Source organism: Mesoplodon densirostris, chromosome 5, assembly GCF_025265405.1.
Source record: "Mesoplodon densirostris isolate mMesDen1 chromosome 5, mMesDen1 primary haplotype, whole genome shotgun sequence".
In the NCBI taxonomy this organism is placed as follows: domain Eukaryota; kingdom Metazoa; phylum Chordata; class Mammalia; order Artiodactyla; family Ziphiidae; genus Mesoplodon; species Mesoplodon densirostris.
Window position 1 is genome coordinate 69,155,047 of NC_082665.1, and position 24,723 is coordinate 69,179,769.

The following is a 24,723-nucleotide window of genomic DNA, read 5'->3' on the forward strand; positions in this document are numbered from 1 at the left end:
TGTCTTCAACCTCACTGTACAAAAGAGTCTCCTGTTCATAGTGTACATTCAAATATTTTTTGATAATGGAGTGGTAATAATTTGCTCAAAAATTAACTTTTCTATGACACCCACAATATTCGTTACTATACTAAACATAGTGAAACTTTCACATGCATTTATTTAATGTATGTATTTTTCTTACCCTTTATTCACATAAGCCTTATCTAATTTAAAGCAAAGTCTTCTCTTCCAGTAGGATTTTGCCCATTTAACTTACTTTGTAATGGTAATAAGCAGTCACCCCAAAGTGGTTTTTCTGGGGAGGATGACAGTTTAAAATAGGGTTGAAAGTTCCACAGATAGGATTTGGAGAATCCTTTAATTCAAAAATTCGAAGTCACCTGCAAAAATGTGTACGCATGCTATATTGTTCAGGGGAGCAAATCCATACTTTCATCAGTCCTCCTTAGGACTTCAAGATTAAGAATCACGAGTTTCCTCAAAAAGTTAAATATGGAATTACCACATAGCCCAACAATTCCACTCTTAGATATATGCCCAAGAGAAGCTGAATACATATGTTCCTACAGAAACTTGTAAACAAATGTCCTTAGCAGCATTATTCACAGCAGCCCCAAAGTGGAAACCCAATGCCCACTGATGAATAGATAAACAAAATATGGCATATCCGTACTACAGAATATTATTCAGCCACAGAAAGTAGTGAAGTACTGGTACATGTTACAACATAGATGAACCTTGAAAACATTATGCTGTGTGAAAGAAGCCAGACACAAAAAGCCACATATTGTATGATTCCATTCACATGAAATGCCCAGAACAGGCAAATTCATAGAGACAGTAGATCAGTGATGGCCAGGGGATGGAGAGAGGGTGAATGGGGAGTGACTGCTAATGGGAACCAGGTTTCTTTTTGGTGTGATGAAAATGTTCTGGAATTATAGTAGTGATGGCTGCACAACTTTGTGAACATACTAAAAAACATTTTAAAAGGGTGGATTTATGGTATTTGAATAAAGAATAAAAACCTCCTCTTCCCCAGCTACATGCGTAACATCTTCTTTTGCATCATCCTCCCAAAACTAAATGCAATGCATTTACATTAAAACTCAACAGTGCTCCCAACGACCTCCTTCTTTTTCAGGTTCCTAATTTACATGTAGGTTCTCAGGCTGAAAAATTTCAGAGATATTTCCAATTTCTTTTCTCTCAGTTTCAACATCAGTCAGTCACCAATGCCAGCACTTTTTATTAACAATAAAGATGGTTACCATTATTGAATATGTAATTCCTGCCAGACATTTATGCTAGATGATCTACAAGTATCTTTAATTTTCACAATAGTTATGCACTTTAGAGAGGAGGATGCTGTGGCTAAGGGGGTTTAAGTACCTTGTCCTTCAGTCTTTCTCCCTCCAAGCTATCCTCCACCCTTCAAGCCGCAGTGATCTTCCTAAAACCAAATCTTATTGTGTTACTCCCCCATTACTCCCCCACCTAAAGCTCCTCAAAGGCTTCACACTGTCAGACTCCTTAACTTGGTATAAGATGCCCTTCAGGATTCCTGTCTCTTACATTCCTTACACCAACTTCTTTCAGTTCCTGGACTATGCCATGCTCTTTCTCCTCCTGCCTCTGGACTTGGCATGGGGTTCTCTTATTCATTCACTCAACAAATATGTATTAAGTGCCCCCTAGGAGCCTGACATTGTATTTGCTGCTTGGGCAAACGTTGTGAATAACACAGATATATGTTCTGCCCTCAAGGTACTTAAGGTCTAAGGGAAGAAACGATAATAAACAAGTAATTACAGATTGTGGTAAGTGAAATGAAGGAAGCAGGATGCTGTATTATAAAACATCTAGGGTTAAGGGTCAGGGGAAAACTACGATGACTGTTTTAGATAGGTTAATCTGGTAAGGTCTCAGGTGGTGACATACCTTAAAATCTGAAGACTAAGAAGCCAGTTATGTGAAAAGCAGGTAAGAGCAGAGGGGGTGATGAGTGACAAGAGATGCTCCTGGAGACATCAGCAGAACCCAGACCAAGGATTGTTGTAGGCCGTGGTTAGGAGTTTGGATTTTAACCTAAGTTCTTAGTGCAATGGATTTCACTGAAGAATTTTGAGTAAGAAAGTGTCACTTTTTGCCACTGAATGGAGAAGGGATTGGAGGAGCACAAGAAAGGAAACGGGGACACATGGTCTGAAGATACAGTAGTGGTTTAGGTGAGAAATGTGGATGATTTAGACAAAGGTGTGATAAAGAAGGAGGAAAAAAGTAGACAGATTAGATGCAGAGTTGACCTGACGTGCAAAGTCATCAGCTGGAAGTGAGGAAGAGACGAAGAGAGGATGTAAAGAGTTTGGGGAATTGTCATTGGGGAAAGAAAGTAAGGTTACTATAGAAACAGAGGATCAGAAGGATCTCGGGCCCATACTGAGTGAATACTCAAGAGGTTGACCATTTTCATTTTATAATGTCATCAATTTGCCCAGGACTTTTTCAGTGTGCACTACTAATAGTATTCACGTTACCAGGCATTAGTCATTCTTTTTCCTTTCTAGGCCCCTCTACTCAACCGGGAAAAGGCATTGTTATATACAATCAAAAGTCTCTGGATCCCATGGCAGTACCCAGAACAGTGCCAGGCACGGAGCAATCATTCAATAAATGCTAACAGGGATCTCAGGCTCACCGGCCTTCAAACTTCATCCGTTCTCTAAAGAATTCCACTGAAATCATACTCCTGTTCACAAAAGTCCCAGATATCTCCACTTATCTCAAGAGTGGTTCAATCCACTGTAACAGTCACAACACCCTCATGTGTGAAACAGCACTGGCAGAATGGAGGGATACTGGACATATATGATGATCAAAAATCTGGGTGCTAGGGCTTCCCTGGTGGCGCAGTGGTTCAGAGTCCGCCTGCCGATGCAGGGGACACGGGTTCGTGCCCTGGTCCGGGAAGATCCCACATGCCGCGGAGCGGCTGGGCCCGTGAGCCATGGCCGCTGAGCCTGCGCGTCCGGAGCCTGTGCTCCGCAACGGGAGAGGCCACAACAGTGAGAGGCCCGCGTACCGCAAAAAAAAAAAAAAATCTGGGTGCTACTATTTGAAAAAAGCCACGTTCACTAGAAAGCAAATAGTTTTCCTCATAGCTTACTGCAGGGCCGAAGAGCCAAACGGCCACATGAGAAGTGCCAAGAGTCAGTTGGCACAGGGTTGTACTCACGGTCTGAGTTCTGCCTAGCACCTACCTTCTTCCTCTCCAGATTCAGAGTCCTCATTAGTGATCGCACCGGAGTCTGCTGCCATGGAGATCACTACACGGGCCCCACCCGAACCCAAAAGTGAAGTGGAGCTGGAGCCGGGTCAGAGAAAGGCCAAAACCCGGGGTCTGAAGCCGCAGCACAGGAAAGAGTCGCAGCGCTTGCTACCGGGCTCTTCCGGAAGCGGCACGCGCCTGAAAGTCACGTGACGGGCACTGGGCGGGGCCATGCGGTTTATTTTGATTCTTGAGTGGTGGAAATGTAAGCACGTGGTCGCGGTTGTGGTGCTTTTTACTTTCCCCAGACCGTAATCGTCTTCCGGTGTAGACTTTTCTTGGCTTCTTTTCTGGTTTTCCTCAAGTCCTTTCTTTTCGCCGTGGCGCTTTCTTCCTCCCAACAGTATTGGAGTTTTAGGGAATGGTTTGCTTTTCTGTGGGGCTCGGAGCAGTGGAAAGTGGCTCTGCGTTTGCTTACTCGGCAGTCGCTCTTAGCCTTGGATATCAGGAGAGCTCACGCTTCTCTTCCCCTTCTGTTCCCGACTCTCTTGCCCTTCTGGCAGCAAAATGATCCACCTGGTTTTCGTGCCTACCGGGCAATGTGAACCTCAGGCACATGTTCTTTAATTGAGTTGCCTGTGACTCATTTCCCGACCAAAACAAACCAAATCGCTTGACTTAGGTTTTCAAGGACACTAACCGACAGCTGTCAGGCTTTTGGATTTGTGTATCAAAATAACCGGTTGCTTGGTCAAGAGATCGACAACTCCACTCTTCTCATTTACTCTTCATGTAGTCAAAATCATAATAACTGGAGATGAATCTAGGTCATTTGGGGGCAAAAATCTTCCAGCTTTAATCAAAATATCTTTATTGCTCTTCTGTTAATAACAGGCAAAAGAGTAGAAAGAGATCTATATCGTATATATACATGAATGAAATTGACTCTTTTAAAATTTCCTCATTGGGTATGTAAAGCACACAAAAAATGGCTGATTAAACAAGGCTGTACTTACTGTACATAAAAAACAAATGATTTTCATGCGGCAATCCTCTGGGTTCCCTACTACGCCTAAATTTTATCCTATCTCCCTCTCTAATTTATGAAGTTATAAAACCAACAGAAATAAGAATAAACCCAATATAGAAGCAAGCAATATATGGCTTAAGTGACTGGAGATCTCCGAGTTGTTTATTAGGCACAGGACGTAAACTTGGACACTTCCCCCAGCAATCCCGGGTTCCTAGCCCAGCCTCCAGTACTACAGCCCCTCCGAGAGTTTCCTTTTCCTGGGGCTCAGCGGCGCTCCTCCCTGCCTTCCCAATTCCTCCCGGTCCCCGCTCTGGGACACCGGCTCCACTCCCTCTTTCGCCGAGGTTTCCTCTCCACCACCCGGCGAGAGGCTAGCCCGGCTCCCTCACCCCAGCCCCCTCCTCGCCCGTCGCACCTGCCCCGCCTCTCGGACCGGAGCCGGCTCGCTCGGCGCAGGCGCAGCAACGCGGCCGCGAGGCCGAGGGCGACCAAAGCAACATCGGCCTCCACGTTCTCTGACAGTATCCGCGCTGGGCAGCGGCCCCGCGGGCTGCGCGTCGTAATGGGCTCGGGCTGGAGCAGCGAGGAGGAGCGGCAACCGCTGCTGGGACCCGGGCTCGGGCCTGCGCCGGGGGCTGCTTGGAGAAGCAGGGAGGAGGCGGCGGCGGCGGCGGCGGCGCTGCCCGCGGCAGCCCCGAGTCCCGGGAGGGTGTACGGGCGCCGCTGGCTCGTGCTGCTGCTCTTTTCGCTGCTGGGGTTCGTGCAGGGCCTGGTCTGGAACACCTGGGGCCCCATCCAAAACTCGGCGCGCCAGGCCTACGGCTTCTCTAGCTGGGACATCGCGCTCCTCGTGCTCTGGGGGCCCATCGGCTTCATGCCCTGCTTCGCGTTCATGTGGCTCCTGGACAAGAGAGGTGAGGGGGTCCCGGGAGCGCCGGCCGGCGATGTTACTCCTGGGGAGCCGCCTCCCTCGGCTTCGTTTTAGGGGTTGTGTGAGGTGACCGAATGTTGCTGGCATCCCATTCCTGACTAGGAACACTCTGTCCCCAAAGCGACAAATGAGGGAAGGCTTTTTTGTAGATACTGTGTTTTCATCAAGGCCAATTATGCAACAGCAGGGATTAAGCGATCTCTAAATGTTCAAGTTTTTGCATATTTGGACATCAGAGCATCCCCGTGCACGTGCTATGTGTGTTTTTTACACCTGACAAAAATGACTGGTGCTTTGACTTCAAAGGGATTTGGGGATTTTGAGGGTGAAAGGTCAGAAAATACACTGATGATGCTCAGATACAAGGAAGTAATGAGCTGGTTTTGCATAATAGATGACTCAAGCCCAGGGAAGAGCTGTTGGGGAACTCGGATCTGACGCTTTGGTTTCTGGAAAATGGTGCACAGCAGCTTTAAAGTGTGTGTATGTGACTAGGTGCAAGTGTCAGTTGAGATTTTTAACTCTCAGATGAAGCTTGCATATGAATGAAGACTCTCTTCATAGAGAATACTCTGGACAGACATCTCACTTTACCACTTGCCAGTATGATTCTGTGAGGAGAAAAAAAGGTCATAGGATTGAATGATTAGGCATTGAATTACACCACACAAGTATGGGTAAATGATTCATGATCAATGTGATGTAGCTGCTAAAAAGTGCAGGACAGTTTTGGGCACAGAAGTGTAGTATCTAAAACAAGAGAAATAGTTTGAAATGCTCTATTCTAGTGTTCAGTTCTGAGCGTTAATTTTTAGAAGGCCATGGGCAAACTGGAGAGCTTTAAAAGTTGTGTGACAAGAATGTAAAGGATGTAAAAATCTTAATGTGTCAGATGAAAGGAATTGGGTGTGCCAAGCTTCAAAAAGAAACTTGAGGCAGAATATAAATATGTGAAGACCAAGTAAATGAGGAATTAGGCTTAATGTGCATAGTTCTAGAAGGAAGAACTAAACTGAGTCAAGTTACAAAGGGCTGTAACTCAAAGGGATACAGGGAAGAACCTTCTAACAATGAAAGTGCCCAGCCCTGGAAGGTGTGGAACTTCCAGGTAGAGCAAGTACTTAGGCAGAGATATGTGCTAGATGCTGAGGAAGGGTTTCTTGTACTGAATGGAAGTTTTCTTTGTTTGGATTTGTTTGTTTTTAAACTAAATTTAGACTTTATTTGGATTTCACCAGTTTTTCCACTAGTGTCTTTTTTTTTTTCCTGTTCCAAGATTCAGTCGAGGGTCCCAAATTGCATTTAGTTGTTATTTCTTGTTAATCTCCTTCAATCTGTGACAGTTCCTCTGTCATTCCTTACAAGGTTGGATAACTTAAGGGGAAATGCTATTTTATTGTTTCTTTTTATTAACTTTTTATCAGGAGCATTTTTCAATATTATTCCCTAAATTTAGCCAACCTTGTTTTTATGGTACAAAAATGTTAATTTTATCCTTTTTATTATAATTATATCTACTATCCATGGCCAGATAAATTAGGGACTACCTATTCTCTTTATAAAATAAGTTACTTTAGGAGTTCTTTCAGAGTTTCTGTGACTATATGGTGAATTCTATTTTATGTTTTCTGTTGGTTAGAGCAGCAAAAAATAAATTTAAAATTCTCTCACTTAGGAAGTGGTTTCCTTTTCAGTAGGAGAAAGCCAGTTTCCTTCCATATGTTGGCTGTCCTGTTGCATATGTCCTGTTTGCATACATAAAAGTAAGTTCCTGGTATCCCTGGGTACTAAAGTATCTTTCTCCCTAGAGGATAGGTCTGGTCTTCCTGCTGCCGTGGGTCCACCCAACTTAGTAGAAGACCAGTTATCTTTCTGAAATTGGTTTTGTACCCTCTCAGTCCTTTTCATTTTCCAGCAAGGAGATAAAAGGGGACTACCTAGTGAGATAATAGGAGACCAAAATTGAGTGTGCCCTAGAAGCTTAGTGAAGAAAATTTCAACAAGGAGATAACACCTAAATTTGTGCCAAGCTCTAGGGAGATAGCCCTCATGGAGCCTACATTCTAGTGAGGAGATCCAGGCAAAAACAACAATAAAATTAAATAGTGTGTCAGATGGTGATAAATGTTTTAGAGAAAAATGAAGCAAGGCAAGGGAGAAAGGGGATGTGATTGGGTGATACTCTCTCTAGACTGTTAGGGAAGGACTTCCTGATAATGTGTGTTTGAGCAGAGACCTGAGGGAAAAAGGAAACCTACCTTGTCAATTCTGGACAGGACTGTTTTGGACAAAGACAAAGGTCTTAAACTTGTTTGGCATATTCGAGAAAGAGCAATGAGGCTTCTGTGGCTGAGTTGAGCCATAAGGGAAACCACAGTAGAAGGTGAGGCCAGAGAGGTGGTGAGAGGCTGAAATCATGCAGGGCCTCCTAGGTCACTGTAAGGATGCTGGCCTGAAGGAGTGAGGAGGGCTCACTCCACTGGAAGGTTTGAGCAGAAGAGTAAAATGATGACTCTGCTGTTGTCTTGAGAACAAGAGCCAGAGCAGGGAGACCAGTTGGGAGGCTGTTGGAACAGCTCAGATGGGGCTGATGCTGACTTCCAACTGGGGTGATAGTAGTGAAGGATTTGAGTATTGTTGATGGATAGGCAGAGGTGGAGTGTGAGAAAAGGGGAAGATTTAAGATGTTTCTCAACTTTTTTAGCATTAGTAATTGGGAGAACCAAGCTGCAGTTTACTGAGATGTAGAAGATTGTGGAAGGAGCATTTGGGGGTAGATGGCATGCAGATCAGGAATTTGAAATGCCTATTAGATGTAGGACAAGCTAAACTGTCAGTTTATTCCCTGAGCAATAAATTTGGGATTTGTCAACCTATAATGGTATTTAGAGTCTTGGAGCTGAGTGAGATCACCTGTGGAGAGGGATCTTGCTTCAGAAGAAGACTGAGCCCAGGGGCATTCCAACATTCAGAGCTTGGGAAGATAAGGAAGAACCAACTAGTGAGGACTGAGAGTAGAGCCTTGGGTTTAGCAACATGGAAATCTTTGGTATCCTTTAAAAGAATGGTCTCACTGGAGTGGTGGGGGTGAGTTCACGAGTGTAGACATTATGTCAAACACACTGTAAAGGGCAGCAGAGAAATGAGGGAGTAACCAGGGGGAATCTGGCTACTGAGAAAGTATTTTTAAAGATAAGAGAGAAAGAAAAAAAAGAGAGAAAAAAAAGATAAGAGATACTAAAGCATATCTCTGGAATGCAGTATCCTAATGGATCCAATAGAAAGGGAGAAATTGACAATGCTGGAGGGAAGGGGAAGAGCTGCTGTAGCCATGCCCTTGACTAAGCAAAATGGGATGCAGTCCTCCAGAGTACAAGTAGACAGGTTGGCCTTAGATAGAAGTGTCGACAGCTACTTCTTCAGTAGCAACAGAAGAAAAGGTAGAGTGTATAGACATGGATGCACATGGTGGGTGGTAGGAGCTTGTGGGAGTTATCTTTGTTTACAGTTCACAGAAAATAGAAAGCAAAATTACCACCTGACAGCGAGGATAGGAAAACAATTCTTGGAAGATTGAGGAGACACGATAAGTTGTAGTACTAGTTCCTAGGAAAGGAGAGAACACACAGACTAGAAAATTGTAGTGGGATTGTTGGGCAGCTCAGAGGGCCTCCTTTAAGTGACTGGGCATTAATTTCAAGTGAGACTAATCAGCATGGCCGTTTGTTTTCCTCCAGCCTGTTCTGTTGGGCAAGCACAGGCATGGGCAGAGTTGGCAGAGAGAGAGATCACCAGAGTTGCGGTTTGCCAGGTGTGTAGGACTAAGAAAGTGCAGGCCATGAGTAGAGGATTATGTAGAGAGTGATATAACAATGGATCACGGAATCTAAACTGGGTAAAGAAGAAAAGGAAACACCTGAGGTAGATGAGAAAAAGTAGTAGGCTCCAAAATTGGCAATGGATGAAGAATTTAGAGTACTAGAAGGAATGAGTGGAAGGAGAGGAGGTCATGGTTGAAGAATGGGACGCTTGAAATTGGGATTATGTCGTGGATGCAATTACGGTAAAGATAAGGTCAGAGTATAACAAAGAGAGTGGACAACCGAGGTAGGGTAGAGGGCATGATTGTGGAATAAGAAGTCAGGGGAATGAGAGAGCAGGATATTGAAAGGATCATATCTGGTATTGAAATCACCAGATTCATGAAAGAAGTAGCGTCCCCAGGAGTAATAACGAGCCAAAACAGTTTCAAGCCATGAGGGCGAATGACGTGGAGGCAGGTATGTGGTTGTCTGCAGACAACTGCAGCAGGGAGTGGTGAGTATGACAGTCAGATAGAATTGGATCAAAGGCTGTTCTGGCCATGATGGATTAACAGGAACTGGATTTATCCTTCCATCTTAAACAACTAAAAACAGAAAACAAAATCAAAGTATATGAAACAGTGGTTTTCAGACATTGGACAAAAGGTAGAGCAGGTCAGTGATCCTTACAGTTACTTCACACAGAGATCTGTAGTTCAAACAGAGCCCCACAGTTTTCCCAAGTCGAGGAGACAGTTGAGAAGTCTTAAGAGGCCACCATAGCTAGAATTCTTAGGATAGAGTACAGGAGAGGAAAAGTGTTCACAGAGAGAGAGAGAGTTCTAGATCTGCAGGGAGTTCCTCTTGAGTTTTCAGCTGAGCACTGATTAGCAGTTACACATGAAGAAACTACTTAAGTCTGAGAAAAGGACTATGAAAAAGGAACAGGCAGAAAAATTCTCGAAGTTCACATAGGCTGGGAATTGTTCACATTCCCAATAGCCAGAATGGGAAAACCTCATAATACACAGGAGGTTTGGTTGAATACTCAGAAGGATGTTGCCTCGGCAGTAAAGACAAACAGAGCTCTAAACTAAAGGCTGCTCTGGTTCCACCTAGTAAGGCTTAAAAGTACTGCTTGAACAGATTAAAAATAACTGTATCCCAGAATATTGTTCAAAAATATTTAAAGGAGTTGAAAAAAAAACTCCATCACCCAACAAAATTCAGAATTCCTGAAATCTAAATCAGAAATACCAAGCGTGCAAAGAAGGAGGAAAATACAACACATAAAGAGGAGAAAAAGCAATCAGTAGAACAGACCAAGAAATGGCACAGATGATAGAATTAATAGACAGGGACATCAAAGCAGCTACTGTGAAAAATGTACTGCATATATTCAAGAAGACAGAACAAAGCATGTTAAGGAGAGACATGGAAGACATAAAAAGTCCAACATTAAATTTCTGGAGATGAAGATGTAATCTGTGTCTGAGACCAAAAAAATACACTGGACAGGATTTAAGAGCAGATTAGACATTGTAGAAGAAAAGATTAGCAAACTTTAACATGTAGTAATAAATACTATCCAAAGTGGAACACAGGAAAGAAAACCAAAAAACCACAGGTATCAGGGAGCTGGACAGTTTTAAGTGGCCTAATATACATATTAGAGTCCCAGTTGAGAAGAGATTGGTAAAGGGAGAGGGCATGGATTGAGATAAAATGGGGAGGAAAAATTGAAGAAATAATGGCAGAAAAATTTCCACATTTGATGATATCCATAAACCCAGAAATCTAAGAAATTCAGGAATCCAGTTTGAGGAAACAGCATGAAGAAAAAAACCACACCAAGCAAATCTCAGCATGCATAACACTAAAACAAGGCACATCATAATCATAGTGCTTAAACCAGAGGAAGTCAAAGCATTGAGAGAAGCCTGGGAGCTTTAGCGGGGAGGGAGTAACAGTGATCTGGAAGGGGCTGGGGAAGCACTGCCCTCAGGGAAGAGGTTTCAGAGTAGTAAAAAGGTGAAGACAGTGAAGAGCTTGAAAATATAGGGATTCTACTGATCCGCTGATTCTGAGTGCTCCAGGAGTCACAGTGGAAAGATCTGGGGAGTTGAGGTGCTGGCAGAGATGAGGTTGGATTTGGGCATGCATGAAGCCCTGTTGGGACGAGGATGACCTGTGAATCTTGGGTCTCTTGTGACCAGTGTGAACAGGAAAAGCAGGCATGATGTGGTTAGTCCTCCTGGTGTCCAAGGCAGATCGGGGTGGCGAGGCCAGGCTGTAGCTGTTGGGGTAGGGACTGGTGGTCTTGCCAGGCACAAGCAGAGCTTCACTCCAGCTGGTGGAAGTGTGGGGCCTGGGCAGGGTGGTTTTACCAGATCAACCTCATTTCCGTGCACCTACTACACATGGTTTGTGTCGTGGGGTGTTTTTTTGCTTTTGGGTTTTTTTTTTTTTGCCATCGTGTTTTTAGGCACCGATTGTGGAGACTCTCTTCCTGTACCCAGTAGGCTCCTGGCATAAGGAGTTATCTCATCCATTGGAAGGGGGCTTCCTGCAGAGTCTGGATGCCATATTTGAGTAGAATTTATTTTTATTTTCAATCATGTTTGGTTTTCTGAAATTATTCCTGCACGTTTCATCAGATGGTTTTTGCACTCACATCCTAGTACTGTAATCACTTGGGATCTATTTATATGAAGGTCCTAGATGTCTCATAAGCATATTTTCCTGGGGTCCTCATACCTCTCCTTCCCAAAGTCAGTTGTTATCTTTTTGATTACATGGAACTGCAGAGTCCTGCCTTGTCAAGATCCAAATGAGATCAAGAAAGCATTCTATTCAAAACTGAGCAGCAGCTGAGGTGGATTAAGTAATACTTGGCAACAATTAAAAGTAAGCAAGCCACAAGTTGTACCTGCAAGGTTGCTTTATAATAATCAGCTTTTCACAACTTCTTTATTCTTAAAAGTTTATATTAGCTGTTATATTGTCATATGTTTGATAAAAGTCATAATTGAGTAGAAAAGTGTGCTAGCTTTCAGCAGTTGTAATAGGAAACCTAGTTATTTGGACCGTAGGGCCATAAACAGTCCCACTGCCCACTTGGTGGCTGTTTACCTTAATTACAAACCAAATATTAGAAAAAAATAAACATCATGTAGAATGTAAGCCTTATAATCCCAAATCTATAAAATTTTATCTCATAGGGCACCCAGTATAACCTTATAAGAGCAACGTTTTGCAAGTTTAGGATATTTATGACCACGAATGTTCTTTTTATTAATTACACTCTATTTCCTGTGGCTATAATGTGGTTTTAAAATCTGTGTTCTGTTAGTAGACACAGTAAATGAGCAGTATGTATGCATTACTTGTTCCTCAGAAACACAGTTTTCTACCAGATTACTTCTGCCAAACTATATTAATCATATTCAGATCATATAAAGCTCAGTTCATATCACAAATTACCCTCAGTGTAGCATGTGTGTGCCTGATCTGAATCTCAAGTTCATTTTCCTTGCTGTGTTTAATCTGCATAATTATAGTTTTGTTGACTTCCAATTTCCTTCAAGCAGAGAAGCCCTTTGAAAACCAAACATTTAACCGGCTCCCCCTGCCAAAAAAAAGAAAGATCTGAAAAACAAAACAGAGAAAATTTGCATTAAATAGTCTATTCACTGTGAAATGGTTTCAGGGAGGTGCTGAGTTTGGGAAAAATTGTAAGAAATGTTTTCACCTTTGCCACATACTCAGTGTAAGCCACCTCTGTGACTGCTACAAGCAGTAAGGCAGCATTGATTTAGTAATAGAAAAGTGTAGCATTCCAACAGTAGGAAGATGTAGTCCTGTTATATTATTCTGCCATAGATAGACTATTGTGTCTATTTTTGGTTACCTGAGTTTTTTTTCACATTCTATTTTTAATTTTTTAATTTTTTTAAACATCTTTATTGGAGTATAATTGCTTTACAATGGTGTGTTAGTTTCTGCTTTATAACAAAGTGAATCAGCTATACATATATATACATCCCCATATCCCCTCTCTCTTGCGTCTCCCTCCCACCCTCTCTGTCCCACCCCGCTAGGTGGACACAAAGCACAGAGCTGATCTCCCTGTGCTATGTGGCTACTTCCCACTAGCTATCTATTTTACATGTGGTTACCTTGTTTTTATATTTTATACTCTCTTTTGCCCTGTTATCCATGTAACCGAACATTGGTGCACATTTTCAAAATAATTGATTGTATTTGGAATACAAAGGGAAAAGCTATCTGATCCGCATTATCTAAAACCCTAAACCATGCTTTTTTTTTTAACAGCATCATTCTATAAGTTGAAACCCATCCAATAAATCAAGAAAAATTAAAAGACTATTGTTGTATTAATAATCAGAGGGTTCTAATGGCCCATCTCCTAAGACCCTATAACAAACTTGTTCTCATTATAAGATAAAAGAAGTAATTGGCCACTTCTCATTTTCTGAGAAAATTTAAAGCATTCTATCCTCTTAAAAAACTTTTTAGGGGCAGTTTAGAATTTTTTTATTAACAGGTTACATTTGAAAATTAGAAATTTTATATTTGAGATATAAAACTAAAATGCCTTGTCTTTTAAAATTATTTTCTATATTTTTTATTGTTATATCTGAACAAAGCATTCTAGCCATTCATTTTGAAAAACCGGAGCTAATAGAACTTTTTCCTCTATCCTCGATGTGATCATTCAAGTTTTCTATTAAAGTTAGAATCATTTCATTTTCAGCATGAGAGTTTTTTCCCCCCATAATGGGAATTATAGAGAAAAGCTGTATTAGAATATAATACCAGTATGACTGAGTAAAAAATCTTTGTTCTTAACATTGACTTACTTGAAAAGAAAATAGAAAATAATCCAGATATTTTTGTTTCCTTTTAGGTCTTCGGATAACTGTGCTTCTGACATCCTTCCTTATGGTTTTGGGAACTGGTCTAAGATGCATACCTATATCAGACTTAATGCTTAAAAGAAGGTAAATCATATAAATAACTTAAAATTTTGTCTCCACATTTTTCTCTTTTGTTATGAGTATATTATATATGTTTGGTTATAAGCTGTTAGTAAACAGTTCCATTATTAAGATCAGTAGAGGGTCATATTTATAGTAGCATTTTTTTTCCTGACATGATTAATTTAGTGGGCATTTATTAGTTGGAAGACACTATACTAGTTGTTGTGTAAATAAATAGAGAACAAGTTAATCTTCATGCTATCTGGGAACTATAACCATGGGAAAATAATAGTATAACATAAGGAAGAATAATGTAGTTAATGCCATAGAAGATTTATAAAATTGCCCCAAGAGACTAAGGTAAGTTTTGGCTGAGGATCTCAAAAGGAAGGGCTCATGAAGAATTTGATAATTAAAGTAAGCATTGAAGGATAAGTAGAATTTTGATAACTATAGTTAGGGGAATGATATTCCAGGGTAGAGGAACAACAGAAACAAAGGCACAGAGGCAGGTAAGCACAGGCCTCTTCCAGGATGGGTAGGTAGCTTCATTTCTGTACAGCAGCATTTCTGTACCTGGGGTCCATGGATTTATTCTCAGCGGCTGCAGGGTATATGAAGATTAAAAAATTTTTGTTTTCCTTTTGATTATAATATTAAAAGATTTTTTAACCAATAATAATCTGTAATTAAAAGACATTTTTATTAACCAGGATGTCAGTTTCCTAGTGTTTATCAAACTGGGATCCTTGGATTTGACCTTAAGAGCCATTGAGAAAATTTTTCCCCTTAAAAAGGAGCATAAATTACTCAAGTTTGGGAGACACTGGTGTACAGAATAAGACATAAGAATGGAACATAAAGAGATGAGTTTAGAAAAGGGTATCCTGAATGTGAAGGATATTGATGCCATCCTGTAGAACTGCAGTTTCTCACTGGACAGTTGGGAGCCACTTAGGTCCTTAATCTGAGCAGCAATAGGATCAGACATATATAAGGTAAACCATTGATTTGAAGTCTGTAGGATTGATTATAGAGGGTTGAGAGTGCCAGCAGGAGGCCTGGAAAGATGCAGTGAGAGCCCAAGCTGGAGTCATTGTTTTTTTTTATTTCTTTATTCATTTATTAGTTCATTTATTCGACAAAATTCACTGAGCTCCTCCTGTGTGCCAAGCTCTCTTCTGCACATGGGGAATATAGCAGAAAACACAATAGAAAAATCTGTACCTCGTGGAGTTTACATTCCAGTTGGGGAGACTGGCAATAAACTAGATAAATAAGTTAAATATATAGTATGTGCTATGGAAAGAAAAATAAAATAGGAAAGAAGGATTTGAAATGTCAGCGGAAGGATGGTGAAATTTCAGAAAGAATGGGCAAAAAAACTCTTCCTGGGAAGATACCTTTTGGGGAGAAGGCTTGAAGGAATGAATGGACAATGCATTATGTAGGGGACAAGCATTTTGGGCAGAGAGGAGAGCAAGTATAAAGGGTGGAAAGGGAAGAGCACGCCTGACAGGGAGGCTGGTAGGGCTGGAGCTGCTGAACCAGAGACTTCATGGGAAGAGTGGGAGGAAATTAGACTAGCGCAGTTATGGGTGGTGGCAGGAGGGTGAGACCAGGTCCTTCAAGACCTCGTAAGGACTTCGCCTTTTTCTGATCTAGGAGATCATTAGCAGCTTTGAGCTGAGGAGAACCATGGTCACAGGCTGCTTTATTGAGAATAGACTGATGTTGAAGGTCTAGGGCAAGAGTGAGGAGACCAGGTAGGGAACCAGTAAAATAAACCAGGTGAGAGATGATGGTGGCTTGAACCATAGTGATGGCAGTGGTGGTGGTGAGAAGTGGTCAAATTCTGATTATATTTTGAAGGATTTGCCAGTGGATTGAATAAAGGGAATAAGAGAAAGTGAGGAGTCCAGAATGACTCCCTTGCCCTGGGAAGTTGCAGGAATGGAAAGGATAGCACAGATGCGAGAGAGAACATGAGAGAAAGATATCAGAGGTGATATGATTGAGGTTGCACTCTGGAGACTCTGAAATTGTTGATTCCATTAACAGAGACATGGGGCACAGGAGGAGGAAGGAATGGATTTTAGGTATAAGATGTTGACTTTCATTTGGAACAGAATTTTTCACTTCAAAATAAAGGCTGTTCCTTTTCAAGCGGCTGGGCTCATGAGCCATGGCCGCTGAGCCTGCGTGTCCGGAGCCTGTGAGAGGTCCGCGTACCGGAAAAAAAAAAAAAAAAAAACTTAAAAAAAAATAATAAATGCGGTTCCTTTTCAAATTTTCAAAATACGTTATCTTTCCAGAAAATTTAGAGTACATGTGTTTCATATTTTAAAAGGCAGATAGCAAAATCATTTGGGTTCCTGTGGAACATTGGTCTTCATCTCCTATCCTTCTGAGAGAGGTTTTAACAGATGAGTTTCATTGTGTTTGAGATGTTCTTAATTTTTCAAATATCCAGTTTTTTTTAAGCATCTACAGTCTTTAAGTACAGATTTCAGTGTAAGCTTAAATTCAACAATGCATTCTTTAAAAATGCCTACTGGTATTTTTGTTAGCTTTTCTTCTGTTTGGGCCATCCATTCTATTGTTTCTCTCTAATCTTATAACCCTTCATATCCTTTTCAGATATAAAATTATAGGAATAATAAAGAGTTGACTCTGTTGGTAGAGAAAATGGTATGAAAAATAGAGCTCATAAAGAAATGTAAACAAAGATAGGAAAGGAAAGAAAGAGAAATAAAATAAAGAGTTATGAGAGGGCTTCCCTGGTGGCGCAGTGGTTGGGGGTCCGCCTGCCAATGCAGGGGACGAGGGTTCGTGCCCCGGTTTGGGGGATCCCGCATGCCGCGGAGCGGCTGGGCCCGTGAGCCATGGCCGCTGAGCCTGCGCGTCCAGAGCCTGTGCCCCGCAACGGGAGAGGCCACAGCAGTGAGAGGCCCGCGTACCGGAAAAAAAAAAAAAAAAAAAAAAAAGTTACGAGAGATTGAACCTTTCATGAAAAGAAAGTAAAAGTTGAATTTTCCGTCTTTGTGCCTTCACCTGTAAGGAATGTTAGGATATTATCCCCTTGAAATGAGATTTCACTTTATGTCCATACATTATTTCTTTAGAGCAGTATTATTAACAATGCATATGCAGCTATTAAAATGAAAATGCTGCAATTAGAATGCGTATTTTGACTAGTAGGTTCAATAGATCACCACTTTTAAGCTTCAGTCTCCATCTGACACTGAAGAGGAAGGGATAGAGACCTTTAATATGCATTTGGCTAGCACTGAAACAAGTATTTAGCAATCTTTTTCTGTGCCCTGTTCCACTTGGAGCTTTTTGAGCTTCTGAACAGTGTCCCTGCACCCTTTACCTCCTGTATTTTATCTTCTATGAATCTTAAAGACATGAGAGTAGCAGCTTTCTGACAAGCCTTTTCCTCAATACAACTATTATTACCACCTTCCTAACGGTGGTCTACCTCTTCATAGTATCAATATTTCTTTCAACTGCAGAGTACCAATGAAAATTCAAGAAAAATTATTTTGCTACTTTTATTAACATCACAAATAAATAAAGAACTTAGAATAATGAACTATAAAGCATGTTTTCTATGATTGGGAAGCAAATCATACCAAAAAAATTACAGGTGGCATTGCTCTATCGCACCAGATGGCATTACTTTATAGTGTGAAATATGATATAGCATGCCCAGTAAACAATTTACAAACTTCTAGAAGGTGAACTTATAGTAGGTCATATCTGCTTTTAATCATAGGGTGTATCCAGTGATTCTCATAACATACTATCTTTCAATTCTGTGTAATTTTCATAAATATTAACAATAGATTACTAACATGTGTTAGATAGTTAAATAGTATGGTTCTAGTAAACACAGATTTTCTAGAAATACGCTCCATTGTGAAATGCTTTGTAGCTGGCAATATTACATTTAAAATGACCATACCAGAAAAGACTAATTCTTTAGTAAATGGTTTTATGATAGTTGCTCAGCTATCTGAAAAAAAAAATGAAGAGCCCTAAATCTCTGCCTTACCACTTAAGTAAATTCCAATTGGATCAAGCATTTAAATATAAAAAATGAACCATAGAAGTATTAGAAAATGAGACTCATTTTTAATAATCTTAAAATGGGGAAGACCTTCCAACTAAGACACAAATCCCAGAAGCCATAGAAAAGCTTAATACTTTTGACTACATAAAAATGTAGAATATCTGCATGATTAAATACACTGTAAAACAAAGTCAAAAGGCAAGTTAAAAACTGTGAAATGTTTGCAACAACAAGACAAATGGATAATGTCCTTAGTTGAAAAGAACTCTGTCAAATCAATAAGAAAAATAGCAAGTCAGTAGGAAAATGGATAATAGATATGAGCAAGTAATTACAGAAATTGAATTACAAATCTTAAGATGCTCAACAACTTCATCATAATTAAAGAAATGAGGGCTTCCCTGGTGGCACAGTGGTTAAGAATCCGCCTGCCAATGCAGGGAACACGGGTTCGAGCCCTGGTCCAGGAAGATCCCCCATGCCGCCAAGCAACTAAGCCCATGCGCCACAACTACTGAGCCTGCGCTCTAGAGCCCGCAAGCTGCAACTACTGAAGCCCGCGCACCTAGAGCCAGTGCTCTGCAACAAGAGAAGCCACCACAGCGCCGCAACTAGAGAAAAGCCCGCGCACAGCAACGAAGACCCAACGCAGCCCATAATAAATAAATTAATTTTTTTAAAAGAAGAGGCAAACCATTTGAAAAAATAATTAAAGAAATGAAGATTAAAAGAGCAATTATATGTCTGCTTATTGGCAAAGATGAAAAAGTATGATAATGTACTGTGTTGCCCGGGGTATAGGGAAAAATAGGCATTGCTGATGTGCAACCAATTTGGGGCATCCTATTTAGAGGGCATTTTTGCAGTATTTATCAAATTCAAAATGCACATGTCCTTTAACCCAATACTTGTCATTCTAGAAAATTAGCCCACATATAAAGCTCTACCAGTTTGTAAGGAAAATCACATTTGTGTGGCTTTGCCTGTAATAGCAAAAGGCTGGATGCAACCCAAATGTCTTCCACAAAGGACTAGTGATGGTGAAGTATGTAGTGGAATAGTATGTAGCTGTGAAAAGGAGGTGAAAGTTCTGTAAGTGCTGATTTGGAAATATCTCCAAGATATATCATTGAGTTTTATAAAAGACAAAGTTTTTAATGTTATGTTTAATATATTCCTACTTAGAAAAAAGTGGGAGGGATGTATTTGGTAAGGACTGTTTCTGAAAGAAACCATTACCATTGGTTGTTTCTGAGGAGGAAGCCTGGGAACCTGGAAGTCTGGGGTGGAAAGGAGATTTACTTTTTGTTTTATACTCTTTTCTCTGCTTGAGAATATTTTTACCATGTGAATATATCACCTTTTGGACTGAAAACACTAGTTAAGAGAAACTAAAATGAACACATCAGATCTTCAATAATGAGAATAAGAGAAGGAAAGGCAAGGAAGGGTTATATGTAAATTTCCCCAGTATAGAAATATAAACCCTTTGATATAAAAATGAACAATTGGTAGATTTAAGAACAAAGACTTGGGCTTCCCTGGTGGCGCAGTGGTTGAGAGTCTGCCTGCCAATGCAGGGGACACGGGTTCGTGCCCCAGTCAGGGAGGATCCCACATGCCGCAGAGCGGCTGAGCCCGTGAGCCATGGCTGCTGATCCTGCGTGTCCGGAGCCTGTGCTCGCAACGGGAGAGGCCACAACAGCGAGAGGCCCGCGTACCACAAAAAAAAAAAAACCCAAGAACAAAGACTCTTCTCTGTAAAACACATAGGATTCTGATCAGTGTGTTCTCAAAGTATGGTCCACAGATAAGCTGCTTATTAAAAATACAGATCCCTGGGCCCCACCCCAGTCCTACTCTTCTAATCTTAACAAGCTCCTTTAGTTAATTTTATACTCATTTTAAGTTTGACAACCTGACTGCCCTAGCTACGTAGCATCCTCACTTTAAATAGTAACTGCATTGTGCCTGCCCATCCTACAGTATAATCACATAATATTTTTAATGTCTTATTTTAAAGCAGATTAAGATTTATCTTCTATGTAATAGTTTTATTTGCAATTTGACTCTTAAAACTCCAGAGGTCAGATTTCATGAATATATTTCTCCATGATGGTCAGATGGGATTCAGATAAGAAAGATTGGTAGGAGATTAACTCCTCATAATAAGCATTTAACAGGGGAAAAAGCCAATAGAAGATATGTAAAGTGATCTTTAGATTTTTGGAAGATACTTTTTTTCCCCTTTGATTGTCTTTGGAATGTGATTATTTCTGAGACATTTCTTCTAAGGACCTATAATATCATATATGAATTTTTTAATTTACTTTTTTTGTTGTTAAATATAGTATACATATAGAAGAGTACATAAAACATTTAGATACAGTTTAGTGAAATAATCATGAAAAAGACAGCTGTGTACCCATCCCCAGGTTAGAAATCCAGAAATCCCCTGAGACCCCCTCCCTGATTTATAACCCTGTCTCTCCTTACTGTACATAATCATAATCACAAATGTTGATAGGATTTTCAGAGTAAACTGAGTTGAAAGTTATGGAGAATATATTCAAAGTCTGTTGCAAATGTCTGTTTATTCCTTTCTTCTGAATAAAGATTTGCCATAGATTTTTTTTCCTATTAACACGGAAAGGCACAAACAAGTAAAAGATTATTTTATCTGCCACAGAATGATTACAGGAACAAAATAGGCCAGAAGTAGACCTTGGTAATAATTTAACATATAATAATAAACACATAAATCAGTAGGGTTACTAAATAAAGCATATTTTATTAAATAGATTTATCTATTATGTGTTTGGGCAAATTGGTTACGTATTAGAAAAAGAAATGTGGATACTTAACCATACAGCGTGCATTAAAATATATTCCTGATGGATTGATTAGCTTCATATTTAAAATGAAACAGTGTAAGGGAAAATTAATCTTATCCCTAAAGAGATTGCTTTTCCAAGTATAAAAACAGTGAAAGAAATCATAAGGGAAGGATTTGTAGATTTGACTACATAAACATTTGAACCCTCATGCTTCCAAAAAAAATTATAAAATTAAAATATAAACTAGGAAAAATATGTGTTGCAAATATGATATCTAACTTATAAAATAATATAAAAATATAAGCACTTTTGAAAAGAGAATGGGAAAATGAACATAATAGACATTCTTAACAAATGTTGGTTTGCAGATTTCAGATTTCATTATTTAAATTCATAACTCGGCAGTCAACACTTATTGACAGTCTGTGTATTCGTAAAGCATAGGCTAAGCTGTGTAAAGAGATAAAAAATACACAAGCTCAATAAATAGAAGTTTATTTTCCTACCAAGAAACAGTCTAAAAGATAGTGGGCTGCTCCAGGCATGTAGGCAGCTCTGTTCCAGGGACCCAAGTTCCTTTTCTGTTGTTCTGACATCCCCTGGGGTGATATCCTTGTCCAAGTGGTCAAAGCTGGCTCATCATCAGTGCTTTCATTCTAGCCCACAGGAAGGGGAAATAGGACATCCAGGGCAAGTGACTACCTCTTTAGGTGAAGACTAGGAAGCTGTATGTATCAATTCTACTCACATCCCATTGGTACAGACTTAGTACATGGCCACACGTATCTGCAAGAGGAGCTGAAAATGTAGCTCAGCAGCCATGTCCCCGGTTAAAATGCAAGGATGCTTAAAAAAAAAAAGATATAGCTATCACAGCATAAACAGAAATAATGGTACAATGCACTAAATTAAGCAGTACTCCTCTGGGTAGGAAATCTCAGCTAGAAACAAGTACTTCCTGTTAGGAAGATTGTGGAAGTCTCATTTTTGCCATGGAATGTCATATTTGATTTCTTTTTGTAGAAGTGGGAGGATTTGTTCTCTGTCCCAGGTAACAAAGTTGGTTTGAAAATAAATTTAAGAAATGACAACAAAAAATGCATGGATGCTATAACAAAAGAAAAGGAGAATGGATGTAAGGAGACAGTAGTCGCTGCTATCAAATGTCTCCATGTATCCATGTACCCCCTCTTCCCATGCAAAGAACATATTCATCTTCCCTCAAAGGAGAAGACCCACAGTCCTGTCCAGTTATTGCATCCAACTCAAAATCCAGAGTCTCTGGCTTCTATCAGGTCTTTGTGGTTCTCTGGGAGTAACCCCTTTGATTGTTCTTTGTGATTTTGGCTTTGTCCTTGGGAAGGCTCTTTTTTGGTCCATTCTTCTTAGTGAATACACCTGAAGTTGGAGGCTATGACATTCTTAGGGGCTACACAGCTGTTGTCTTTCACTTTCTGCCTGATACTGATTTGGGGACCTCAGGATTACTTTAGGAATCAAGCAATCTTAAAGCTTCATAGAACCGTTTTGTAGTGTCTTTGGTGTACACTTCCCTCAAATATTTAGTAGGCCTCTCTATATACATCCAGTGGGTTCATGTAAATGTAACCACATCCAAAGATTTTTACTTATGGCTGTGTTTCTTACACCTGCTGAATCTCCTTTCCTTTACTCCTTCTGTGCTCAGCTCATCCCTTTTCCCTCAATTTCGTGGTGGCTACCGGGATGCCATCTGAAAAAAGGCCTGGGTAGGAAAATAACACCTTTAATTTGATCTTTGCTTCTAGACAGGCTCTGAAGGATGTTATTTCCTGCCATTTTAGGATACAGAAGCAACCTGAGGCTTCAAATTCCTGGATTCTCATTAAATTTGGATAGTAGGCCTCGGGCAGAGAGAAACCCTCTTAGCAGAGCTCTTGTCCCTTCCATCTGTGCTTGCAAACCAGCTACCACTTGCCTGGCTCCATCTCTCTTGTAGTGCCATCCTAAAAGCAGCAAGGGACAGGAAACAGAGTAGTGTTCTGATTTTTTTCCAGCCAGTTCCAGGTAATCACAAGCAGTGGTTTTGCTGCATCTCACAAGTCACCTGCCTTTTCAGCCTGCAGCCTAACCACTAAGTCAGTGCCAAATATGTTATGCCTTTCTGAATGCAGAATCCTAATTCTGGAGCTAATTTCTCAATCAGGGAACAGTTAAGCTGTTATAGTGAGGAGTCTCAAAATATAATGGATGAAACAATATAGTATTTCTTTCTTATGTGATAGTCCAGAGTTGGCAGGTGGGCCAGGGCCTAGGCAGTTCTGTTCTACAAAGGAACCTAAGTTCCCTCTATCTTGTTGCTTCCCTAGGGAGATGCCTTGGCATAAATCCACTTGGTCCAGTGGATTTATCTACACTGTAGTCACATTTCATCCCACAGGAAGAGGGAGAGGGAGACCAGGAAGAGCATTTTATCCTCAAGGAGGTGACCTTGAAATCCTCCCACTCTCATCATATTGACTCAGACTTGGTAACAAGGCCCCACCTCACTGCAGGGGGAGCTTGGAAATGCAGACTGTAGTTCACCCCAGCACGGACTTAGGGTGCTCTGTAATTAAAAGGAAAATAAAGAGAATGGACACTGGGGGATAGTTTATTGTCTCTACCACAGGCAAACTGGCTATTTAGGAGGAAAAGATCAGTTTAGATCCTCGTTTTATACCATGCATCAAAATAAATTCACATGAATTAAATGGTTAAATATTTAGTTGGAAAACAATATATGGGAATATTTATCTGATCTCTACATAGAAATTTTTTCTAAAGCATGAAAAACAGGAAAATTATAAAGAGAAAAATTGATCTGACCACTTACAAACTGTTGAGTGTACAAATTGTTAAGCTTAAAACAAAATTGACCAACAGGAGAAAATATTTGTCAAAATAAGGGCAAGAACAGGTAAATAATACAAATAAATATATTAAGCACTCATTCAAAATAAGAAAAATTGTAATATACCAATGGGAAAAAAGACCAGTAGTCAAAAAAAGAAATGCAGATTAAAACAAGGAGATGCCTTTTGGCCTTACCAAGTGTGACAGACAGAATAACACCCCCATCCCCCAAAGATGTCCATGTTCTAATATCCAGAACCCGTGAATGTGTTCTGTTACGTGGCAAAAGAGAACTACGATTGTAGGTGGAATTAAGTTTGCTAATCATCTGACCCTAAAATAGGGAGATTATCCTGGGTTATCCAGGTGGGCCCAATGTAGTCACAAAAGTCCTAAAAGGAGAGATAGAAGAGGAAGTCAGAGAGATGCAGTGTAAGAAGGACTCAAACCACTGTTGCTGGCTTTGAAGACAGAAGAGGGGGGCCAGGAGCCAAGGACTGCAGGTGGCTGCTAGAAGCTGGGAAAGACGAGGAAGCATATCCTTCTCTAGAGCCTCCAGAAAGGAACATAGCCATTCCACACCTTAATTTTAGCTCAGTGAGACCCATGTTGCACTTCTGATTTACAGAAATTTAAGAGAATAAATGAGTGTTGTCTTAAAGCCACTAAGTTTGTGGTAATTTGTTATAACAGCAATAGAAAACTAACACACCAAATTTGTGTGTAATTTTTATTTTTCTATTAAAAACTTATTTTTTATTTTTTTCTTTATTTTTAGGTGAGTTTTTTTTTTTTTTTTTTTTTTTTTTTGCGATACGCGGGCCTCTCACTGTTGTGGCCTCTCCCGTTGCGGAGCACAGGCTCCGGACGCGCAGGCTCAGCAGCCATGGCTC

The 24,723-nt window shown here is 40.5% G+C and overlaps 2 protein-coding genes across 3 annotated transcripts in view; one reads left to right on the forward strand and one right to left on the reverse strand.

Moving 5' to 3' along the window:
* HSPBAP1 (HSPB1 associated protein 1) overlaps positions 1-3,440 on the reverse strand; it is a 53,964-nt gene extending 50,524 nt beyond the window's left edge. For both annotated transcript variants that reach the window (XM_060099946.1, XM_060099945.1), the window contains exon 1: positions 3,264-3,440. In XM_060099946.1, coding sequence (XP_059955929.1) covers positions 3,264-3,321 — 58 coding nt within the window. In that variant the 5' untranslated portion in view covers positions 3,322-3,440. The remainder of the gene's footprint in view (positions 1-3,263) is intronic.
* A 1,226-nt stretch (positions 3,441-4,666) lies between these two features.
* Positions 4,667-24,723, forward strand: part of SLC49A4 (solute carrier family 49 member 4) — a 95,020-nt gene continuing 74,963 nt past the window's right edge. The window contains exons 1-2 of the mRNA XM_060099012.1: positions 4,667-5,218; positions 13,969-14,062. Coding sequence (XP_059954995.1) covers positions 4,867-5,218; positions 13,969-14,062 — 446 coding nt within the window. The 5' untranslated portion in view covers positions 4,667-4,866. The remainder of the gene's footprint in view (positions 5,219-13,968; positions 14,063-24,723) is intronic.